Genomic DNA, 17,696 nt, shown 5'->3' with positions numbered 1-17,696 from the left:
TTTATTCGAGGAATCTTTTTGTAAGGTTCTGACGAGTATATTCTTAAGAATATTAAGGAGATTAGATATGTTTGTTGAGCTATTTCAAACGATGAATTATTCAAAAATATTCATAAAATGATAGATTCCTTAATATTATGGTTTTCATATTGATTAAATCGCTCTTGAATTCATATTCGTTTTTGAACCCTTCCTGTTGGACATTAACCACTAGTTCCAATTCGCTCATTCCAGCCCTATTCTCTGCCCGGCAAGAATATTTTCCAGAGTCGAAAATCTCAATATTCTTCACTTTCAGCTTCATCTTATCAAATGACAATTCATATCGATTTCCATCTGTCGTATCAATTCGTTCTCCTTCTTTAAGCCAAGTGATGCTTGTTCCCTCGTCAACGTTGACCAAATTGCAGTAAAGATCTAAGTCGTTGAATTCGACAACATCTCTGACGACTGTTCCGTTAGCTGGTCCAGCGACTTCAGGAGCTGATTCAACGAAAAGTTTCTTGTCAAAAACATCAATTCCGACGACATTTTCCGCTTCGCATCGCCAAGCCCCGCCGAAGGTACTGTCAACTTTCTGGATAATGATCTTGTCTTCTTCGACGACGACATTGTCTATCAAACTCGCGGGAATATCATTAAAATACCACGTCACTCTCGGTTTGGGCGCTCCTTGAGTTGGGCATTCGAGAATCACCATTTCGCCTTCAACCGGCGCCATTTTCGGCCATTTTGGATCGAAAATCAACGGAGCCATTTGGACGATGAGTTCCACGGAGAACTCGTCGAAGCCAACAGAATTCGATGCTCGGCAAGTGTAGGTTCCAGAGTGATGAAGTTGCACTTTGTCAAAGACGAGATTTGTGCCTTCTAGATTCAAAGTTCAAAAACTATATTTTTTATATTCATTTCTTGTTATGGCTTTTTCTATTTTTATGAATGTGAAATTAATGAAAAACCTCCAAAAGCTTACTATTAACCTCTCTCATACTAACAAAAGTGAACTTTTTCTTGTGCCTCAATTTTGCCATCATTCGAAGACCAAAACAATTCTGGATCAGGAATACCACTGGCTGCGCAGGGAATGATCACCTTCGATCCAACCTTCGCATTGACAACTGGCCCCGTTCTCGGGATAATACTTGGCGGGATATTGATCTTCAAGCCAACAGAGATGACAGAATTGCCATGAATATTCGTAGCGTAGCACTGAAAAGTAGCATCTTGCAGGGCCAACGATGCTTTTTCGATGATCAGCGTTCCGGTTTCTCGATTGAGAAGCCAGCCGGGAGAGTTGAAGTCCAACATATTTCCATTCACCGTCCATTCGAAAACTGGCTCTGGAGATGCGTCGACTGGGCATTCAAGGACGACTTGGCTTCCGAGCTTGACAGATTTCGAGGTCGGCAGTTCTGGGAAAATAATACTTGGTGGCCACTCGACAGTTATTTCATGCTCGATAACGATCTCATTCGCGATATTTTTCGCGAGGCATTTCCAGATTCCGCTCATTTTTCGACTCGTGCTCAGAATTACCAACCCTGTGTCGGTGATGTACAGATCGTTACTGGGAAGAACTTCTTTTCCGTTGTGGAACCAAGAAATCTCCGGCGCCGGATTTCCTCTCGCATTGCATTCTAGCTCCAGTGTTTCGCCTTCCTGAGGCGTTTTGAATTCAGGAACAGTGGTGACAGAAACTGGCTCAACAACATCAACTGTTGTTTCTCCCACATCTTCTCCGACTTCATTTTTCGCGTGGCATTTGTAGACCCCTTTGTCGGCAAGAGCGAGATTTTTGATCAAAAGCTCGCTATTTCGTTGATTTTGTCGAGCATTTGGGATGTTTCTTCCTTTATGCGACCAGGTTATTTCTGGAAGAGGTTTTCCCTCGGCGAAGCAGGTCAGGATGACGTCATCACCGACATTGAGCTGGACGGTTGAGGATTGAAGGGTTAGTGTTGGTGCTTCCAGACCTTTGTGATGTTGATTATAATTTCGAACTTTATGTAAATACATTATTAATTAAAGTAAATTATGTTCGTTTTCTTAAGAAAAACGACTAGGTTGAAGGTAGTAACCTGCGAGACAATGCGAGACCGGCTTATATTTATACTTCAACTCAAGAGAAAACTGTAAAGTTCAAATTCAATCGCGAGAAAATCCTTTTATGATTTTCCTTTTTTTCAACAATTTCCTGTGACGACCAAATTGAGCCGATAATCAGCCACTCCAAAAGTATTCACAACAGTACATCGATAATTTCCTTCATCTTCTAGCGTCACAGTCTTGATCGTCAGCGTTCCATGCTCGTTGATTTCAAAATTTCTTGATCTCTCAATTCTTCTGTTGTTATGAAACCAAGAGAGCTTTCCTGAGGGAATGGCGGTGTGTGCGCATTCTAGGTTCACAGAAAGGCCAATTTCTGGCTTTACTGTTTGAAGATCCGTGGAGATTTTTGGCTTTTCGCCGACATTGACAAACATGTGATGGATGTCGCGACCAGCGTTGTTTTCAGCGATGCAGGTGAATTTGCCAGAAAGCTCGGTGGAGATCTGGCGGATGATAAGATTCAGACCATCTTGTTCGAATCGCGCGCCGAAGATTGGCTGGGAAAAGGTCAAAAACCATAATTAACTAGAGAATTCGTTAAGTTGGATCAATAAAAAACGATCTTTGATGAAGGATTCTCTCAACTTTTACTTCTACTTTGAGTATTTGGAACCATATTATGGTTACCATAATGAAATTAAAAATGGTCGATATTATTTGGAAATAGAAAATTCGAGCTGACCTTGGCCTGAGAATTAAAAAGCCATCGAACAGTCGGAGTCGGATCTCCTTCTGCTTCACAGAACAAAGTGTAGTCTTCTCCTGCTTCAACCGACGAAGAATTGAAGGTCCTCGAAATTCTCGGCGGGGCCATGAATTCCAAAAACACTCGTTCCTGAACTTTCCCTGCGCTATTTCGTCCCTCGCAAACATAAACTCCCGCATCCGATTCTTTCGCCCTATAAAATTGAACTCTTCCGCCCATGACCCGAACAGTCCTGTCAATTTTTCGAAAGTTTTCTCCATTCTTCGTCCAGAATACGAAAGGCCTTGGGTGTCCATCGCCTTGGCAGAGGAGCCGAATTCGATCGTCTTTTTTGAACAGAATTCGCCGATGAGTCACTCCTTGATTATTGTCGACTTGCCACTCTGGAAGGGAAGTGATCACGATTCTTGGTTTTTGCTGGACGAGGAGCTTTATGTGATGCTGTGTGGTTCCTCCGATATTGCTGGCGACGCAGGTATAGATCCCCTGGTCGCTAGGGCGCAGTCGAGAAATGACCAACCCATTCTCGGTTTGCTTCACATACGGCGATGCGACGCTGGAATGACCTCTCTTCTTCCAAATCAGCTTGTACGGCACTTTCGAGGTAACATTACAATGGAGGGTAGCTCCGCCGCCAGGTGGCGCGACAATCTCTTCAGCGCCGGTAATGATCGGTGGCCGCTCTTCGACGTCGAGAAAAGTTATTCCAGAAGCGCCGCCGCGAGAGGTCTCAACTTGGCACTTGTAGAAACCTTCTGATCCTTCGCTGACAACCAGTTCGTAGAAAACTGGCTCGAGGGGTTGGTAGAGCTTAGGAAGAGTGAGCGCTTGCCAGTCTTTTGTGTCCAAGGATTGACCGAACCACCAAGTGATGCTGTGCGGCATCATGGAATTCACCGAACAGTCGATTCGAACATTTCCATTAATGTAGCCCGGAATAGAGCTGAGCATCTTGACCTTCGGGGGCTCTGGAATAATATTGATGATTGCATTGTGGCTTTGTCGGACGAATTTCTCTCCCGAGTCGGTTCTTCCTTTCACGACCAAGTAATATTCCCTTACATCTGGCGGCCGGAATGGTTCCGCGACAAAGAGTCGGTCGTTGATTTTGCTCACGTGATAGCTCCCGAGCTGGACTCCCTTGATATCTCGAATTTCAACGAATTCTATGATTCCGTCGCCGATGTGCTCTGACGGCTCAATGAGAGCGTGAGTTATGATTCCTTGAACAGGTTGATACGATGAATCATCATAAGAGGCAGTCGGACTTGTCGCAAATTTGACACCAAAGTCGAGTTTTGAAACGCCAGTGACTTGGAAGCTAAAAGATCTGTCCGCGCTGCCGGAAATGGTCCAAATTCCAGGAGGGGAGGGTTCATGAATCACCATAACGTAAGTTTCTTCATTGTCAATGTGAACCACTTGACCACGAGTATACGGCCGTCCATTCGGATCAGTAACGGAAACAGCTCGACCATGACCGGTGATGGAAATTGTCACTTCTTGTAACATACTGTCGAAAGGAATTTTCCATGTTTTGAACTCCCCAGAATCTTGGAAAGAACTGACAATGTGAACTTTATGCGCTTGAATCGCAGATTCGAGGTATTCGACCATTTGGTTCAAATTTTGCTTCGTGAATTGGTAAACTTGTCCACTTGAAACAGCAGCGATTTGTTCGTACGCGCGGTATCCTTCAGCATCTCGGTCACCACAATCGCCTGTTAGGACGAAGATGACTTGGGACTTTTTCTTTTGAATTATCTTTTTGAAGATTTTCTTATGGTAATAGGCACCATAATTTGAAAGTAAATTTTTTCAAGGGTACTTCTTTAAATATGAAAATAATGATATCAAACAAAGAGTTTTTACACCGAATGGTAAGCTCGTAAATCTAAGTTCTTATTTAACAGTTTGGAAATCTTTCCTGAAGTACTTCTGGCAAATAACTGTAGTCCTTCGCTCTTGCATCAGTAAACACATAAATATACGAATTATCAAGCGATAGCAATAGCGCCTCGCGAATAGCATAAATCGACATTTCCGGACAATCCCCTCCACCAGTAATTCTGATATTTCTCAACTCCCTTTGAAACTCGACAGGGTCACGTGTTCGCGAAACTGGGCCGATTTCAGGATCGTGGAAGGGGACGAGAATGTAGTTGTAAAGGGGCTGGATGTGACGATCGCGGGTGGATTGGAGAATTCGCTGGGCGCCGTTTTGAACTTTTTCCAGATCATCCCACATTGATCCCGTTGTGTCAAAAACGAACGCCAAGGAGGCTGTTTTGGGCTTTCGATAAAAGATGAAATTTACAATTTTTACTTTCCCTTAGATCTTTTTTTTTCAAAAAAATTCTTGAAATCAAGGAAGAGACCCTTAAAACCCTTTCCTGTCTCTGGCGGAGCACCTGAATTACCACTCAACCACCTTGGGTCATCAGAATTTATCGGCCCGACGATTCTCTGGGCACAAGCCCCGAGGGCAAGCCATAAAATGCTCCTCATCTTCAGTAATTTTTCTATTTTTTCTTCAATTATCTCTCGTCATTTATAAATTTACAATTTTTTTTTTATTTTCCTTTTTCTTAAGTTTTTTTTCTTCCCTTTTTCCGGTGGTCAGAGGGGAAAAAGGTTTAAAAGTAGGGTGCCTCACTCGTTTTCGAAAAACAAACAAGTTTTGTTTGCGCTGTCTTAGTTTTTTCATCCCTTTCGCGCGTTCCGTTTTCAAAGAAAGCCGTAAAATCCACGCCATGAATGAAACCCTTCAATACTTCAATTGCCCGAGAAGAAAAGCAGGACTTACACGAAGTACTCATCCTCGACCGATTCTTCCAGAAAGACAGAGAAACATACTAAACTCCACTTTTTGTTCAAAAAAAAAGAAATAATCTAATTTTTAGTTCAAAAACTTTCAGATGAAAAATTTTAGAATAAAATATATTAAATAGACTCTCTTCTTTCTCAAAAAGATAGTTAATGAACTTTTGTTTATTCTTCAGCCTTTAATAGTTAAGAAAATTGAACTTTTCTATCGAAAAAATATATTGTCACAGTGCCAGGAAATTGAAAAAAGTCAGAGATTCTGCGCGCGCCACCCTGGATGGGTCAAAAATCACACAGAACGGGTTAAAACGCTTCGTGTGCCTGACCCATAATTTGACTCCCACCACGGTAGCCCTCCCGCTGAGTTAGTAAGTTACTGTTAGTATGCAGCAAAAACTCTCGTTAGATTGTTTTAGTCGATTAATTCTAGAAAAAAAATGGTGGAGGAAGGAATCCGTTGGTGAAAGTTGAAAAGTCTAAGAATGAATTTGCTGATGGCGCGCAAGAGCATCTCTCCGTGAGAATTCACGATTGCATATTGAACATGTATAAGGTCTTTGGCCGGTATGACTTCTCAGATGAATACCAAGATGGCCACTTTGGGAAAAAGTCTTGAAGCAGAAATTGCACTGAAATGGTCTTTTTCGGGCTCTGAATTTTCCGAGAATTGCAAGTAACTGAACTAAAAGTGAGCCTGTTCCTGATCCCAAGATGGGTCTTTTCATGCCTTTTTCTTGAAGTTACTGAAGCAAAAATCTTCCCGCACATTCCACAAGCAAGTGGGTTTCGCTCTAGAATTTCCTTCTCTTCGAATGGTCTCCAAATTTTCGCCTTTCGATCGGGACTTTTCGGTTTCTCCGGCTTTGAGTCACCTTTTTCTGGTGTTTTGGATTGACTATCAACCGGATATCAAAAGAAATGATACTGTAAGAAGCAAACTGTATTAGTATAAGAAGACAAAAAGCAGTTACAGAAATAAAGAAACACATGTTAGTCTTGATCAAAAAGTTTTCTTTTTGCACTTTTGAGTCGAGCTTTTGGTATCCGAAATCTTGCGCCAGAGCGATCCGTTGTAAATGAAGCTTCAGATGAGGAACGTGGCGATTTTCGATGGCTGGCGGTGGCGATTAGGCGCGGCTTTTTCTTTTCTGGCGCTTCCTAGAATTCTTTTTGGCGAAAAAAGGAAGAGAAAAACTACCTTTTCTTTGCGCAAAACAGGATATTTGCTGCGCTTTCTCGTTGGGCTAAAGCTGTCGCCAGTTTCAGAAAAAGGATGAAGAGCTGTTTGCAGCTCTTTTAACTTCAGCTGTCGGCCTAAATTCCACAGTTCGCGGTAGGTTTTCAGGCTCACATCGTTTGAAATGACCCCGAGGTAGACATAGTCGAAGAAGAGGTTCAGGGTCACATGAGAATACTTTATAAAGGGATCATTGGGTGAAGAATTGGAGATCTTACTTGGTCGGCAATGATCGGCAGAATAGCAGTTGATGAAGCGATTGCTAGAATAATGGAAGGTTAGGTTTAATTTTTTGAAAGGACTAGAGATTTGTCAAGGTGGCAGAGATAAGGATAACACTTCAAAGTTGCGTAAAATTTTCTTGGTAACAGAATAAAAATATGATGATATTATGGTTGCTTTTTCCTGATTCTAGATTCTTTCCTGCACTCACCATTTAAAATTGCTGAATGATAGAAAACAACTTCTCCACTTCTGGAAATCAAGGAGGAATCCACAAATATTCCGCAAATTCTCTGACTGTTCAGCTTCCGCAATAAAGTTTCTGCATGTAAAGCGCTATATTCATAATAAAAAACGAGTTATGATGATTTTCTTACCTTTGTGATTGCATTTGATGAAGAAAAAACGACGAAAATAGAAAGGAAAAAAAAACTCAGACGGGTCGACCTCCGGCTGACCTCGAAACTCGAATGATGGGAGTAAGTGACATTTCGCAAGTGCTCAAATACGCGAGTCGCTTATGCGAAATCAACGGGATTAACAACATTCCCTTACAATATCTTCCTCGCGGGAGTGAGCGCTCCCTGCGCGCGGCAATTAGTAGATCTGTAGCTTTTCGTTTATTTGCAGTCATCAGTGTACATTTTTGGGCAATTATAATTTTGATTACAAGTCAATTTTTTCATTATAAATTCGTTGTTCTCGATTCGTTTGGCTCGTTTATTTCGCCGGAGGAGGAGTCGGAGTCATTTGGATCGTTATTTTCTTGAGCTTCTTGAGGAGGGGAAGGGTCTAAGGGGGTCGGATGGGGGTTTATTTCGGAGTAAGGGGGCGGGGCGGGGAGATTGCTTGTTGTTGTGAAGGTTGGGGAGAGTGGAGCGGTCGGTTGGGGTGATTCGCGGGGATCTTTGAAATGTTCAATAATTGTTTCAAAATATATGATTTTTAGAAAATTTCATATCTATATCATAATACGCAGAAATCTTTCACAAACATTGATTTGGTCGTTAAACTCGTTGTTATACTACAACTTGTAAGAAATAGGATCCGAAGATCTCAAATAAATAACCGAAGAGGATTTTAGAGTCTGTTCAACCTCGTTTTTTTTTAAAAATCTATATCAATCAAAAATTGAAACAAGTTATGGTGTTCGAACATGTCCCTAAATTTCCATCGCCATTCCGCCCCTCTGGCGTATTTGGTCGAACAGGCGTTCCGGTTCTCATCTGATAGTTTGACTGACTTTCTCCAGCAACTATCAACCGATTTAATTGCGAATTCGTAAGCATTATTTCCCCTGGCGCTGCTTGGGCCACATTTCCCGGCTAGAAAAGGTTAATGATTTAGAGGGAAAAAGGTATTTACAGATAAAGCGATGCTGAGTTCATGAAGCCTCTCCAGCGGTACCTCAGCGAGTCGGCCGTGTCCTTGAGTCGTAATTGCTTCATCTTCGGTCAAATAGGCGATGACTCCCGGCCGTCGCATGGAATCGCGCTCGATTTTTCGACACCAAAGTTTAACGGTGTTCCAGACAAGCGTCACTAAAAGCGATTAAAACTCTGAAGAAAAAAATGCCACCGGGTACGTCGCGCGGGTCAGAGAGCTCACAAGAAGGGTTGAAAAACTTCGTGGGACGGAAAAATCGTGCCAAGAACTTGCTGACCCGCGCGACTCCCACCACGATTGAAAAATGAGTCTTACCTAAAATAATTGTTCCAGCAATAATTCCGACTAGAACCATCCATCCATCCATCGCTCTTGGCTGCGGATTTGCTGGCACTACAATTTCAGCTGGACTTGCGAGGGTAAGATTTGTGATCATTGTTGTCGGAATCGTTGTCGAAGTAGAAAGTGTTCGGCGAGGAGGTTTTGTGTAGGTTCCGATTTCGGTTACGGGGATGATTCCGTTAAAAACTAAAAAGGGCCAGTCATGATTCATGAGTTATCACGATAATTTTTCGTTTTGATAGAAACAAAGAGGTTCTTAGTTTTACATGATTAATTGGACCTAGGTAGTAGTTGATTGTTATTTACCAAGGTGATGTTTTTTTAATAAGAAACCTGAGTTTTTTTCTCTTTTTTTGCCAAAACCGACGCTAGAATAAATATGAAAAACAAGATTTGTTTTGAGGCTCGGTCGATAATTTTTATTTTGGCTAGTTGAAAGTTTGTACGACTCTTTTTTTCACAAAACAAGACAATTTTTTTGAGAAAGAAGGTCACTCGAAAATCAGAACAATGGAAGTAAGCCGACTGAACTTGGCTCAGATCGCCATGTAAACAAATAAAAGAAGCTCCCTTCTTTCCAATATTCCAATTGAAAATGAAATTAAGGTTGGGCCATTGTTTTGCAAAAATGAAAAAATCAAACCTTCAGTCACTAAATTGGGATCAGCTGGAGCCGAAGTTGTTTCGATGTCGAAATCTCTTGTTATTACATCGTTTTCTTCTTTTTGAATTTGGCATTCTAATCAAGATTGACTCTTTTTTATCAAAAGGGAGTTCAAAATGTTTATTGAGCAATAAATTATTATTGATAAAGTTTGAACTTTGACTAACTTGATTATTGATTTTAACAAATTAAACTTTGAAAAAGTTTTTGTGAGAAAAAAAAAATTAAAGAAATAAATAAAAATAGAAAATAATAAATGAAATAGATTATTTAAATAATAATTAATATATTTTTTTTAATAGATAAAGTAAAAAAATATAATAAAAATTAAAAAAATAAATAATTATTGTCGTTTTTTTTTTCCATTTTGCTAGAATTTTCTGTATAAAATATAATTTTTCGAATTTAAATCTTTTCCTGGAAGCCTCGGATTTCGAGCGCATCTTCTCGCTTTTCTCCTTCTTTCTCTAGCTGTTTCTGAAACCATTAAAAAACAAGAAACCTGTTTTTAAAAGAGAATTTATTATTCTGACAAGACGGAATAAAAATCGCGAGGAAAACGGGGATGACCAGTCGCTGGTGAATTGGCTGAGCCGGAGGGCATCTCTCGCTCAGCAGGTCCCACCGTCGCATTCCTGGACAAGTTTTTTCAATCTCGACTGATTGAATTTTCTCCAAAATCCTATCGCATCAGAACAAGACCTCAATTTTCAAGTTTGCCAATTAATAATGCCCCCTTCCCCTTAAGAGTAAAATGTCAATTATTAATGCGGCTTTTGTAAAAACCGACATATATTTCTATGATCAAACAAATTATTCTGACAATTGCCTTACAATTGATCGACTTACTTTTGACTTGAAATTCAAAAGTTTGTTTTCAGGAGTCATTGTCAGAGAAACATGAAAATTTTAGTTTTTCTCCTTCCAATCGGCTTAGCTGACGAATGTAAATCAGTAGGAGGGGAGAATTCATTTCCTCAACATGAAATGATCGGGAACGACTGTGAGTGCTTATATGATTTTGAGCAGATTGACAGATCTGAGGGATAGTTATTCAAAATAAAATTGTTAATTCATGAATTTTACAAAAAGAAAATATATCGAAGCCGGATTTGATTTTCGGTGAATGGACTGAATAACTTTTTAAAATATACCGAATGATATCAAAAACAAAGAGCGCCCTTTTTGCTGTCACAAAAATGCAAAATTTTCTGAAAGTGATCATGACGAAGATGGATATGATGAAAATAGAGTTTGTAAAATTATCATTTCTTATTCATCATCCTCGTAGTGTGTCTGCAAAGATGGATTTATCCAAGAAAATGACGATGTCGCGATTCTTGATCGCTACAAGAGAGATCTTGTTTGCGTTGAAGAACCTTGTCCGGTATTCTTTGGAATATTTCAATTTTTTTGTACTTCAGAAGACTGAAAACGAATGTAACCCGACTCAAACTTGTGAAATGCGCGAAGGATCTCCATTTTGCCTTTGTAAAGAACATTTCGTTCGTCCTAATTTACAGGCTGAAGAAGGTTCGCCTGAACAATGCAGATGTCCACTTGGTTTTCATATGAATTACATCGAAATCGAGTGCATAAATATTAATGAGTGTCTCTATCCAGTAAGTGTTTTTCAGCAAGTAATCATCATAACCTTTTGAGGGAAATCCTAATTATGGACATCAATGTCATGAGAGTCAAGTTTGCGAGGATACAGTTGGAAGCTAGGTACCCGCTGAGAAAAAAAAAATTCAAAAAAAAAATTTTTTCTTTGCTCAAAAACATGTCTTGACTAAAATGTTCAATTTACGAAACGGAATTAGATAAAAAAAGGGGGCTGTAAAATCGCCTCTTTTATTTCAGCGGGTACCTAGTTGGAAGCTATACTTGCAATTGCACGGCAAATATGGAACTCGACTTTGATCTTGATGAAGGGAAGGCAAAGTGCGTTTGCAAAGAAGGATTTGAGAGGTTTAATAACTCTGCTACTGAGTGTGTTGACAAGGATGAATGCCTGAATCCGGTAAATTTTAAGAAAAGTATTGCCGAGAATAAACTCCTTAGATTGAGGATGATTATAATAAGTGCCACAAAACCCAACTTTGTGAAAATACCCTCGGAAGCTTCGATTGTTATTGCTCCGAAAGCATGGAGAAACAAATCGGCCACGATTCCTGCAAGTGCAAAGAAGGACATGAGCCCATCGAAGATCTGCCAAATGAATGCAAGATGTTGTTGGAGCCCTGTGCTGCGGGAGAATATAGAATCGATGGTTCAACAATTTGCCGACCCTGTGAGTACGGGCACTTTTGTCAGGAAGATGAAAAGTTTCCTTGCGAAAGGGGCTTTTTTGCAGATAAGTCTGGCTCCACAATCTGCACTTATTGTGGCACAGGAGCAACGACGAAAAACACCGGATCGACAAAAAGAAGAGATTGCATAATCGGCTCCTATGGCTTTTTCTCTCCTTTATTCAATGTAGAACCGATGGCTTGTCAATTTCAGAGCTTTTGCCCAAAAGGGCTGCAAGAAATGACTCCTTTTTATCACAACCACAAAGGTAAGTACTTCAAATCGATAATGTTTAATTTTTTCAGGGGCAAATATTTGTCTGAAAAGTGAGACAAAAATGGCAGTTGGAAAAATGAAATTACGAAAAGCTCCTGTTCCCCCTGTCTATGATGCGTAAGAAAAAAATTTTTTTTTGAAGAAAATTTTTCTATCTTTTTCTAGCGAGCCTGAAAATTTCTGCTACAGAGTTTGTCGAGGGAAGCCAAAATGCGTCGCCTTTTCGATTTTACTTGAAGACAAGATTTTCTGCGTGCTCATTTCTAGCTGAATGAAGAAGAAATCAATGATTTTAGAAAATAAACAGTTGTATTTATTAACCTGAAAATCGAAAAAGAAGAGAAAAGTTATTCGTAGGAACAAGGAGAATCTTCCCGCTCGGGACATTCGTCCGCACAGAGTTTGACCGTGCAGGTCAGCCATTGGCTCATCGCAGCTGGGCTCTCGCCGAAGGCAAAGACATCGTACGAAAGACCCTTTCCTGAATTCAATAATTAATTCTTTTCCTTTGAACTCGAGCTTCGCTTACCGTTTTGTTCAATTTGAGCATTGACAAAGGCGGAAGCGCAAGTTTCCTGAACGACTTCGTAAGAAATTTCTTCGAAGCTATCGTCTAGTCCATTGACGATGCATTTGCTGATTTGGTAGTCGACGGCGGAGGGGAGGGGCTGAGCGTTGAGTTTTGCATAAGCAGGTTTTCCTAAGATTTCGGTCAATAATGAAGAGAACAATCTGACTTACCGATGACTCCCTTTGGCTCTTCTAGAGCATTGGTGAACTCCCCATCTTCGTAAAAATTCAAGCTGAAGAGGTCGACAAAGCTCTGATCTCCCTTTCTGACAGCTCCAGATTTTGTTCTTGATGATTTTAAGTAACTATTCGATATTTTAAGAAAAAATGCTCCTCCACTATTATTGCTCACTAAAGAAAATATTTAAAACATTCCTTCTCATCATTCCGCCAAGATCTGCTGTGAAAGTTTCCGAAACTTCGAGGTGATCTTTGAACGCGCATTCTGCTTGGAAGGAAAGGGCGCGGGACATGAGGAGGCCGTCGTCGTTGGTGATGGCGTCGATGTCGCCGAGAACGGTGAAGGAGAGGACGATCTCGCCGGAGGACTCGTCGTGGTAGACGTTTGACGGGCCGCAGTAGTCCCAAGCGGCGTTGATGGTGAAATCGAAGGGGCCGTTCTCGTCGCGGCGGCCACCACACATGCCTAAGTGAGTTTTTATGGTATATAAAAGTCTGAAAAATTAAAGAGAGAGAATCCGGTTGACACGCATTATATAGGCGGAAGAATAATTTCAAGTTGAATTACAACAAGAAATGAAATTATAAAATCGGGCATTGAGAGTGTGTTATTTCATTATGGTGCTAATTTTCTGATTTTAAATTTCTGATTTATATTTTTTCTTCTTCTTTTTATTTTAAAAATTTAAATAAAATAAACATTTATTCGTAAAAACGACATACCTATTCGAAGAAAAGATCCTTTGTAATCTTGCTGAATTCTAGCGTTCTCCCAGAGAACACCCGAGTTCACCGACAAGGTCATTCCATTGATCGGGTCACAAGTGAGGCTGTACTCTGAAGATTTTGGGACGCAAGAAGCGCCGTTGAATTCCCAGCTCTCATTTGGGCAACCAGCGTCATTGTTGTCTCCTGATCCTTCTTGGGCAAAAATTTTTGCGACTTTTATGGCTTGAGATTCTTTCAGTGAAAATTTTCTTACTCAATTTTAATTCATTAAAACTTTCTCACACACCCAAATACTTGATGAAATTGACAAATGGGACCGACCTCGGCTCTAGAATAAAAATATTCAAGCCGAATGATGATGAGACAATTATGGTGCTCAAAATGGATTTTCTCTAGCCATTCCTAAAAATCCAAGAACCTTCATCTTTAGTTGATTTCGATTGACAAAAAATAAAACAAACTGAAATAATAAACTCTTTCTCTAGTGAAACTCTGAAACTATTGACTTTTCGCCTTTTCAGAGATCGAAAATAGATGTGAGTAGCGGCTGAAACTGTGGTGGTGCGGTATTTATGGTGCTCGGCGGTGGCGCGCTAAACCGCGTTGAATTTTGCGTGCGAGACGTTTTCGCCCGTACTCGAGGAATCGTACTTTTTTGAACGTTACGAAATTTGACAAAATGGGTCTCGCGCGAACCAAAATTATGAAAAACCTGGGTTAAGGGTATCTCTTCTTTAACACTAGTATGAAAGATTTAACATTCTTCTATTCGAAAATCTTTATTTGGGGGCAGAAATATACCTAAATTAAGGAGGTACGGGAGGTTATAGACAGCTGCGCCGAACCAAAATTCTGAAAAAAAATATCAAAGTGACGCCCTTATCTGCAGTCGATTTTAAGCACGGGAATTCGTGACCTCTATTTCTAAGGAATCGAAATCGAACTCTTCAACCACCAATTGATTTAAGAATCCTCTTGTTGAGAAGTTCAATTCAGCTTGTTTCTGAATTTCGAAAGAATAATCTTCCGCGGTAGCTCTTCCGCGATAAGCACGAATTTGAGCGGCGCGCTCACTTTTTTGTATAATTTTGTGTTACCCGTCGCAGAAAGCGTGTTTTCTGTCTCCGGTACTCATCTTTGCATTTTGACGGAGGTTTTTTTGGATTAAACTTGAAATTCCAATTTCTCTAGAAATTTTTCTTTTTGATTTTTTATTGAAAATTTGGTTGAGTGAACATATAAATAATTTTTTAACAACAGAAATTTTCATAAAATGTGCATATTTCGCTTGTTTTCTTCTGTTTCTGGGAAATGATCGGAGGGAACGAAGCTAAATTCAGAAGGATCGAAGTTGAACAGGTCCGGGGTTCGCCTCATCACGTGCATTCCGTTTCTTCTCATGATTTGAAGGTTACGCTTTTTGAACATATCGGTCCAATCTTGGGCGAAAGAACATTCAACGACTAAAGAAAATATTATTATATACCTAACTGTATCTTTTTCTGAAAAATATTCCGCAAATTGAGGAGGTGTCAGGAACCGACGAAAAATCCCGACAAATTTCGCTTGGAAATCTTCAACCAGTCAGAAGCCTACTTTTGGCTCACCGACCAATCAGAAGCTGAATAGCTGCACACGCAAAATTTGTCGAAATTTCCTGACGCCACCCCCAAATTTGACAATATTCTCGGTCTTTGAGCACAAGGTTGCAAATTTAAACTTCATTTCTTCTGTATCTTGATAACTTACGTGCAGCAAAAATTGAAAAATCGAAGACTTTCATGTTTGATTCCTTTTTTTTGTTTGAAAATGAGCTGATCAGTTGAGCATCGTGCGTATTAAATATACTTTTGCCAAGTAGACCTTTCAAAAATTAATGCGTCTATTTGAGAAACTAACCGGTACTTATTCGCAATAATAATAGATAAAAGCTGGAGTCGCATTTATTCAGCTGATTTCCTTATTAAATAACCTGATTAAAACTGCTCAAAGCGCGGATTTCGAAGCATTGGTAAGAAAACGCGCGCGATTTGGCTTGATTCGAAAGCTTCGAAATTTGAAACGGTTGATCTTCGAGATGGTAAGTAGAGCTTCATCCCTTTCTCAGGCAAAAATCTTTCTGATTCGCCTAAAATGAAAATAAGATGATAATTTTATTTTTTATTCTTAGAGAAATTTTTGCCCTACCGCCGATGAGATGGGATATTTCATGTAAGTAAAATATTGAATATGATTTCAGATTTTTTGGTTTCTTTTTTTCTTCGAAAATCGAACTGATAAATTGAGAAAATATTTTATGGTGTCTAAAAAATAATCCACTCTCAGCCATTTGGAATACCAACCGACCTCACCTGGGACATCTCAAGTACGCTTATCCTGCCAACTCATTACTCCTACTAATTGCCCTTCAATATTTGATTCTAGCGTGCCCAAACGAAGAGCTTCAAGCCGGCGAGGACTCCAAAATCATCGTCTCCAGATCTTACCCAAACAAAATCGAACTTGGCTGGCAATGCATTTACCACATTTACGCGCCCGATATTGAGCAGCGAATTTTGATTGAATTTGAGGATATTCTGCTGAGCCCGATTTGCGAGGAGCAAAATATAACTGTCATCGGTAAATTGACGGTAAGATCCTTTGGGTAATTAAATTCTTAGACGGAGAAACGCAGCGGGAGCTAGGGCCACTTTGTGACGATCGACCGCCGCCAGATTTCGTCTCTGACAGTTCGTTCCTTTCTCCATAAAAACCACGATGTTTGAATCAAAAATTAAGGTGATGAAGTCATCATAAAAGCCTTCGTCTCGGAAACCTCCTCCTCCGACATGCCAACTCGAGGATACATGTTCAAGTATCGTTGGGTCGACAAAGACTACGCCCAATCCCTAGAACACTTGATCAATGAATTCACCAACGCTGCGTATGAAGATCAGGCGGAAGGAAATCATTTCGGCTCGTGGAATCGCCGCGGCGGAAGAATGCCAATAACAAGAGCGCCGCTGCCGAATTCAGGCTTCGATAACTTTGGACCGCGGAAAATGACTCCGCCGGATTTTGATGGACAGAGCTTTAGGAATGGGTATTTCAAAGATGAAGCTAGAAGATTTGTATTTTCATATTAAACAAAATTTTTCACGGCTTTCTTGCGAAACATTATTTTCCGGTTTCCGATACCATGAAATCTGATAACAAAAATCAGCGGGATCCTTTGACTTTACCCAGCTGTTCAATAATCCAAGCGAAACCTCATCGGAGTATAAACCAGAGGGAACGATTCGGGCATTCATAAGAGTAAAATGAGATTCTCAAAGAATAAGCTTGATCATTGACCTGTATAAACTCTATAATTTGGAAAATCATGATACAGAATACATGGTAAAACGTTTATGTTTTTTAAGAAAAAATCTGTTAAAATGATTCAAAAGTCCAATAATTCTCTATTTTATCATGAAAATTTATGATTTCTAATTAACTGTTACCAGATTTTTGTATTAAATGAAGCAAAATTGATTGTCAGTTACAAAACAATAATAACTGCAACTTATAAATAAAATAATGAAAATGAAAGCTACCCTGATAATAGCACGTCTGGCCCAAAACGTCCGCAAATAAACAACCAACCATCCCTCAACGTACCAGTTTACCGATCAGATGGGGGAATGATAGATAAAAACGGAAAGCTGAACCTATATCCTCCTGGCTCTCCCCTCGGGCCTCCAGTGCCAACTCGCAGAACTCAGACTCGATCGCCCTCAATTCCAATAACAACTGAAGTCGCTCAGACTTCTTGCACTCAAGGGCCGCTTCAAATCTTATAAATAGAGAAAAATATAAGTAGAAGTTTTCAGCGGATAAAAATGTCTTTGAGCTTTTGAATATAAATGAAGAGGTTCCTCCTGGAAAGAGCTGGTGGTCAATACCGAAACTTGTTGCTTTAGGCGCTGGGGTTACTTGTCTTATTGCTCTTATTACGCTTTTGATTCAGGTAAGCAACGTTTTAAAAGGGGCTTTCGATGTCTGTTTTGGCCTAATGAATCATCAAAATTTCAAGATTTTTGTCCGAAAAGCAGAAAAAAAGATCAAATCCGATCTTTCTTACCCCTCTGACCTTTCGTCCCGCTCATCAATATCCAACTTCAAAAAGAATGCGCCAC

The 17,696-nt window shown here is 40.1% G+C and overlaps 7 protein-coding genes and 1 long non-coding RNA gene across 8 annotated transcripts; 2 read left to right on the top strand and 6 right to left on the bottom strand.

The window, feature by feature from the left end:
* Nucleotide 1: 1 nt before the first annotated feature.
* LOC145696282 (hemicentin-2-like) lies at nt 2-2,016 on the bottom strand. Its single transcript, XM_081773285.1, has 3 exons — nt 996-2,016; nt 189-879; nt 2-14 (listed from the first exon to the last, which is right to left on the bottom strand). The coding sequence occupies exons 1-3, from the start codon at nt 2,014-2,016 to the stop codon at nt 2-4; spliced, it is 1,725 nt and encodes a 574-aa protein (XP_081629411.1).
* A 167-nt stretch (nt 2,017-2,183) lies between these two features.
* LOC145696279 (limbic system-associated membrane protein-like) lies at nt 2,184-2,739 on the bottom strand. Its single transcript, XM_081773282.1, has 2 exons — nt 2,707-2,739; nt 2,184-2,606 (listed from the first exon to the last, which is right to left on the bottom strand). Exons 1-2 carry the CDS (start codon nt 2,737-2,739, stop codon nt 2,184-2,186), a joined length of 456 nt encoding a protein of 151 aa, XP_081629408.1.
* Nucleotides 2,740-2,746: 7 nt separating this feature from the next.
* Nucleotides 2,747-5,063, bottom strand: LOC145696276 (hemicentin-2-like). The gene is made up of 2 exons (XM_081773278.1): nt 4,752-5,063; nt 2,747-4,579 (listed from the first exon to the last, which is right to left on the bottom strand). Exons 1-2 carry the CDS (start codon nt 5,061-5,063, stop codon nt 2,747-2,749), a joined length of 2,145 nt encoding a protein of 714 aa, XP_081629404.1.
* A 1,526-nt stretch (nt 5,064-6,589) lies between these two features.
* On the bottom strand, nt 6,590-7,559 carry LOC145700695 (uncharacterized). Its single transcript, XM_081778021.1, has 5 exons — nt 7,478-7,559; nt 7,312-7,436; nt 7,097-7,140; nt 6,840-7,055; nt 6,590-6,799 (listed from the first exon to the last, which is right to left on the bottom strand). Exons 1-5 carry the CDS (start codon nt 7,489-7,491, stop codon nt 6,632-6,634), a joined length of 567 nt encoding a protein of 188 aa, XP_081634147.1. The 5' UTR covers nt 7,492-7,559; the 3' UTR covers nt 6,590-6,631.
* Nucleotides 7,560-7,785: 226 nt separating this feature from the next.
* On the bottom strand, nt 7,786-9,570 carry LOC145696273 (uncharacterized). Its single transcript, XM_081773275.1, has 5 exons — nt 9,472-9,570; nt 8,802-9,014; nt 8,466-8,641; nt 8,257-8,425; nt 7,786-8,006 (listed from the first exon to the last, which is right to left on the bottom strand). The coding sequence occupies exons 2-5, from the start codon at nt 8,920-8,922 to the stop codon at nt 7,786-7,788; spliced, it is 687 nt and encodes a 228-aa protein (XP_081629401.1). The 5' UTR covers nt 8,923-9,014; nt 9,472-9,570.
* A 1,828-nt stretch (nt 9,571-11,398) lies between these two features.
* LOC145696272 (uncharacterized) lies at nt 11,399-12,331 on the top strand. The gene is made up of 4 exons (XM_081773274.1): nt 11,399-11,515; nt 11,557-12,052; nt 12,090-12,177; nt 12,226-12,331. Exons 1-4 carry the CDS (start codon nt 11,399-11,401, stop codon nt 12,329-12,331), a joined length of 807 nt encoding a protein of 268 aa, XP_081629400.1.
* Nucleotides 12,332-12,350: 19 nt separating this feature from the next.
* Nucleotides 12,351-14,674, bottom strand: LOC145696271 (uncharacterized). Its single transcript, XM_081773273.1, has 6 exons — nt 14,637-14,674; nt 13,534-13,787; nt 13,009-13,276; nt 12,802-12,920; nt 12,590-12,760; nt 12,351-12,541 (listed from the first exon to the last, which is right to left on the bottom strand). The coding sequence occupies exons 1-6, from the start codon at nt 14,672-14,674 to the stop codon at nt 12,408-12,410; spliced, it is 984 nt and encodes a 327-aa protein (XP_081629399.1). The 3' UTR covers nt 12,351-12,407.
* Nucleotides 14,675-16,191: 1,517 nt separating this feature from the next.
* On the top strand, nt 16,192-16,664 carry LOC145696257 (uncharacterized). The gene is made up of 2 exons (XR_014133798.1): nt 16,192-16,268; nt 16,318-16,664. It is a non-coding gene; the product is annotated as an uncharacterized LOC145696257 (long non-coding RNA).
* Nucleotides 16,665-17,696: the final 1,032 nt, after the last annotated feature.

This window comes from Oikopleura dioica, chromosome 2 (assembly GCF_907165135.1).
Source record: "Oikopleura dioica chromosome 2, OKI2018_I68_1.0, whole genome shotgun sequence".
Lineage (NCBI taxonomy): Eukaryota > Metazoa > Chordata > Appendicularia > Copelata > Oikopleuridae > Oikopleura > Oikopleura dioica.
Note: the sequence above shows the minus strand (reverse complement) of the source record. Positions and strands in the feature narration are given on the sequence as shown.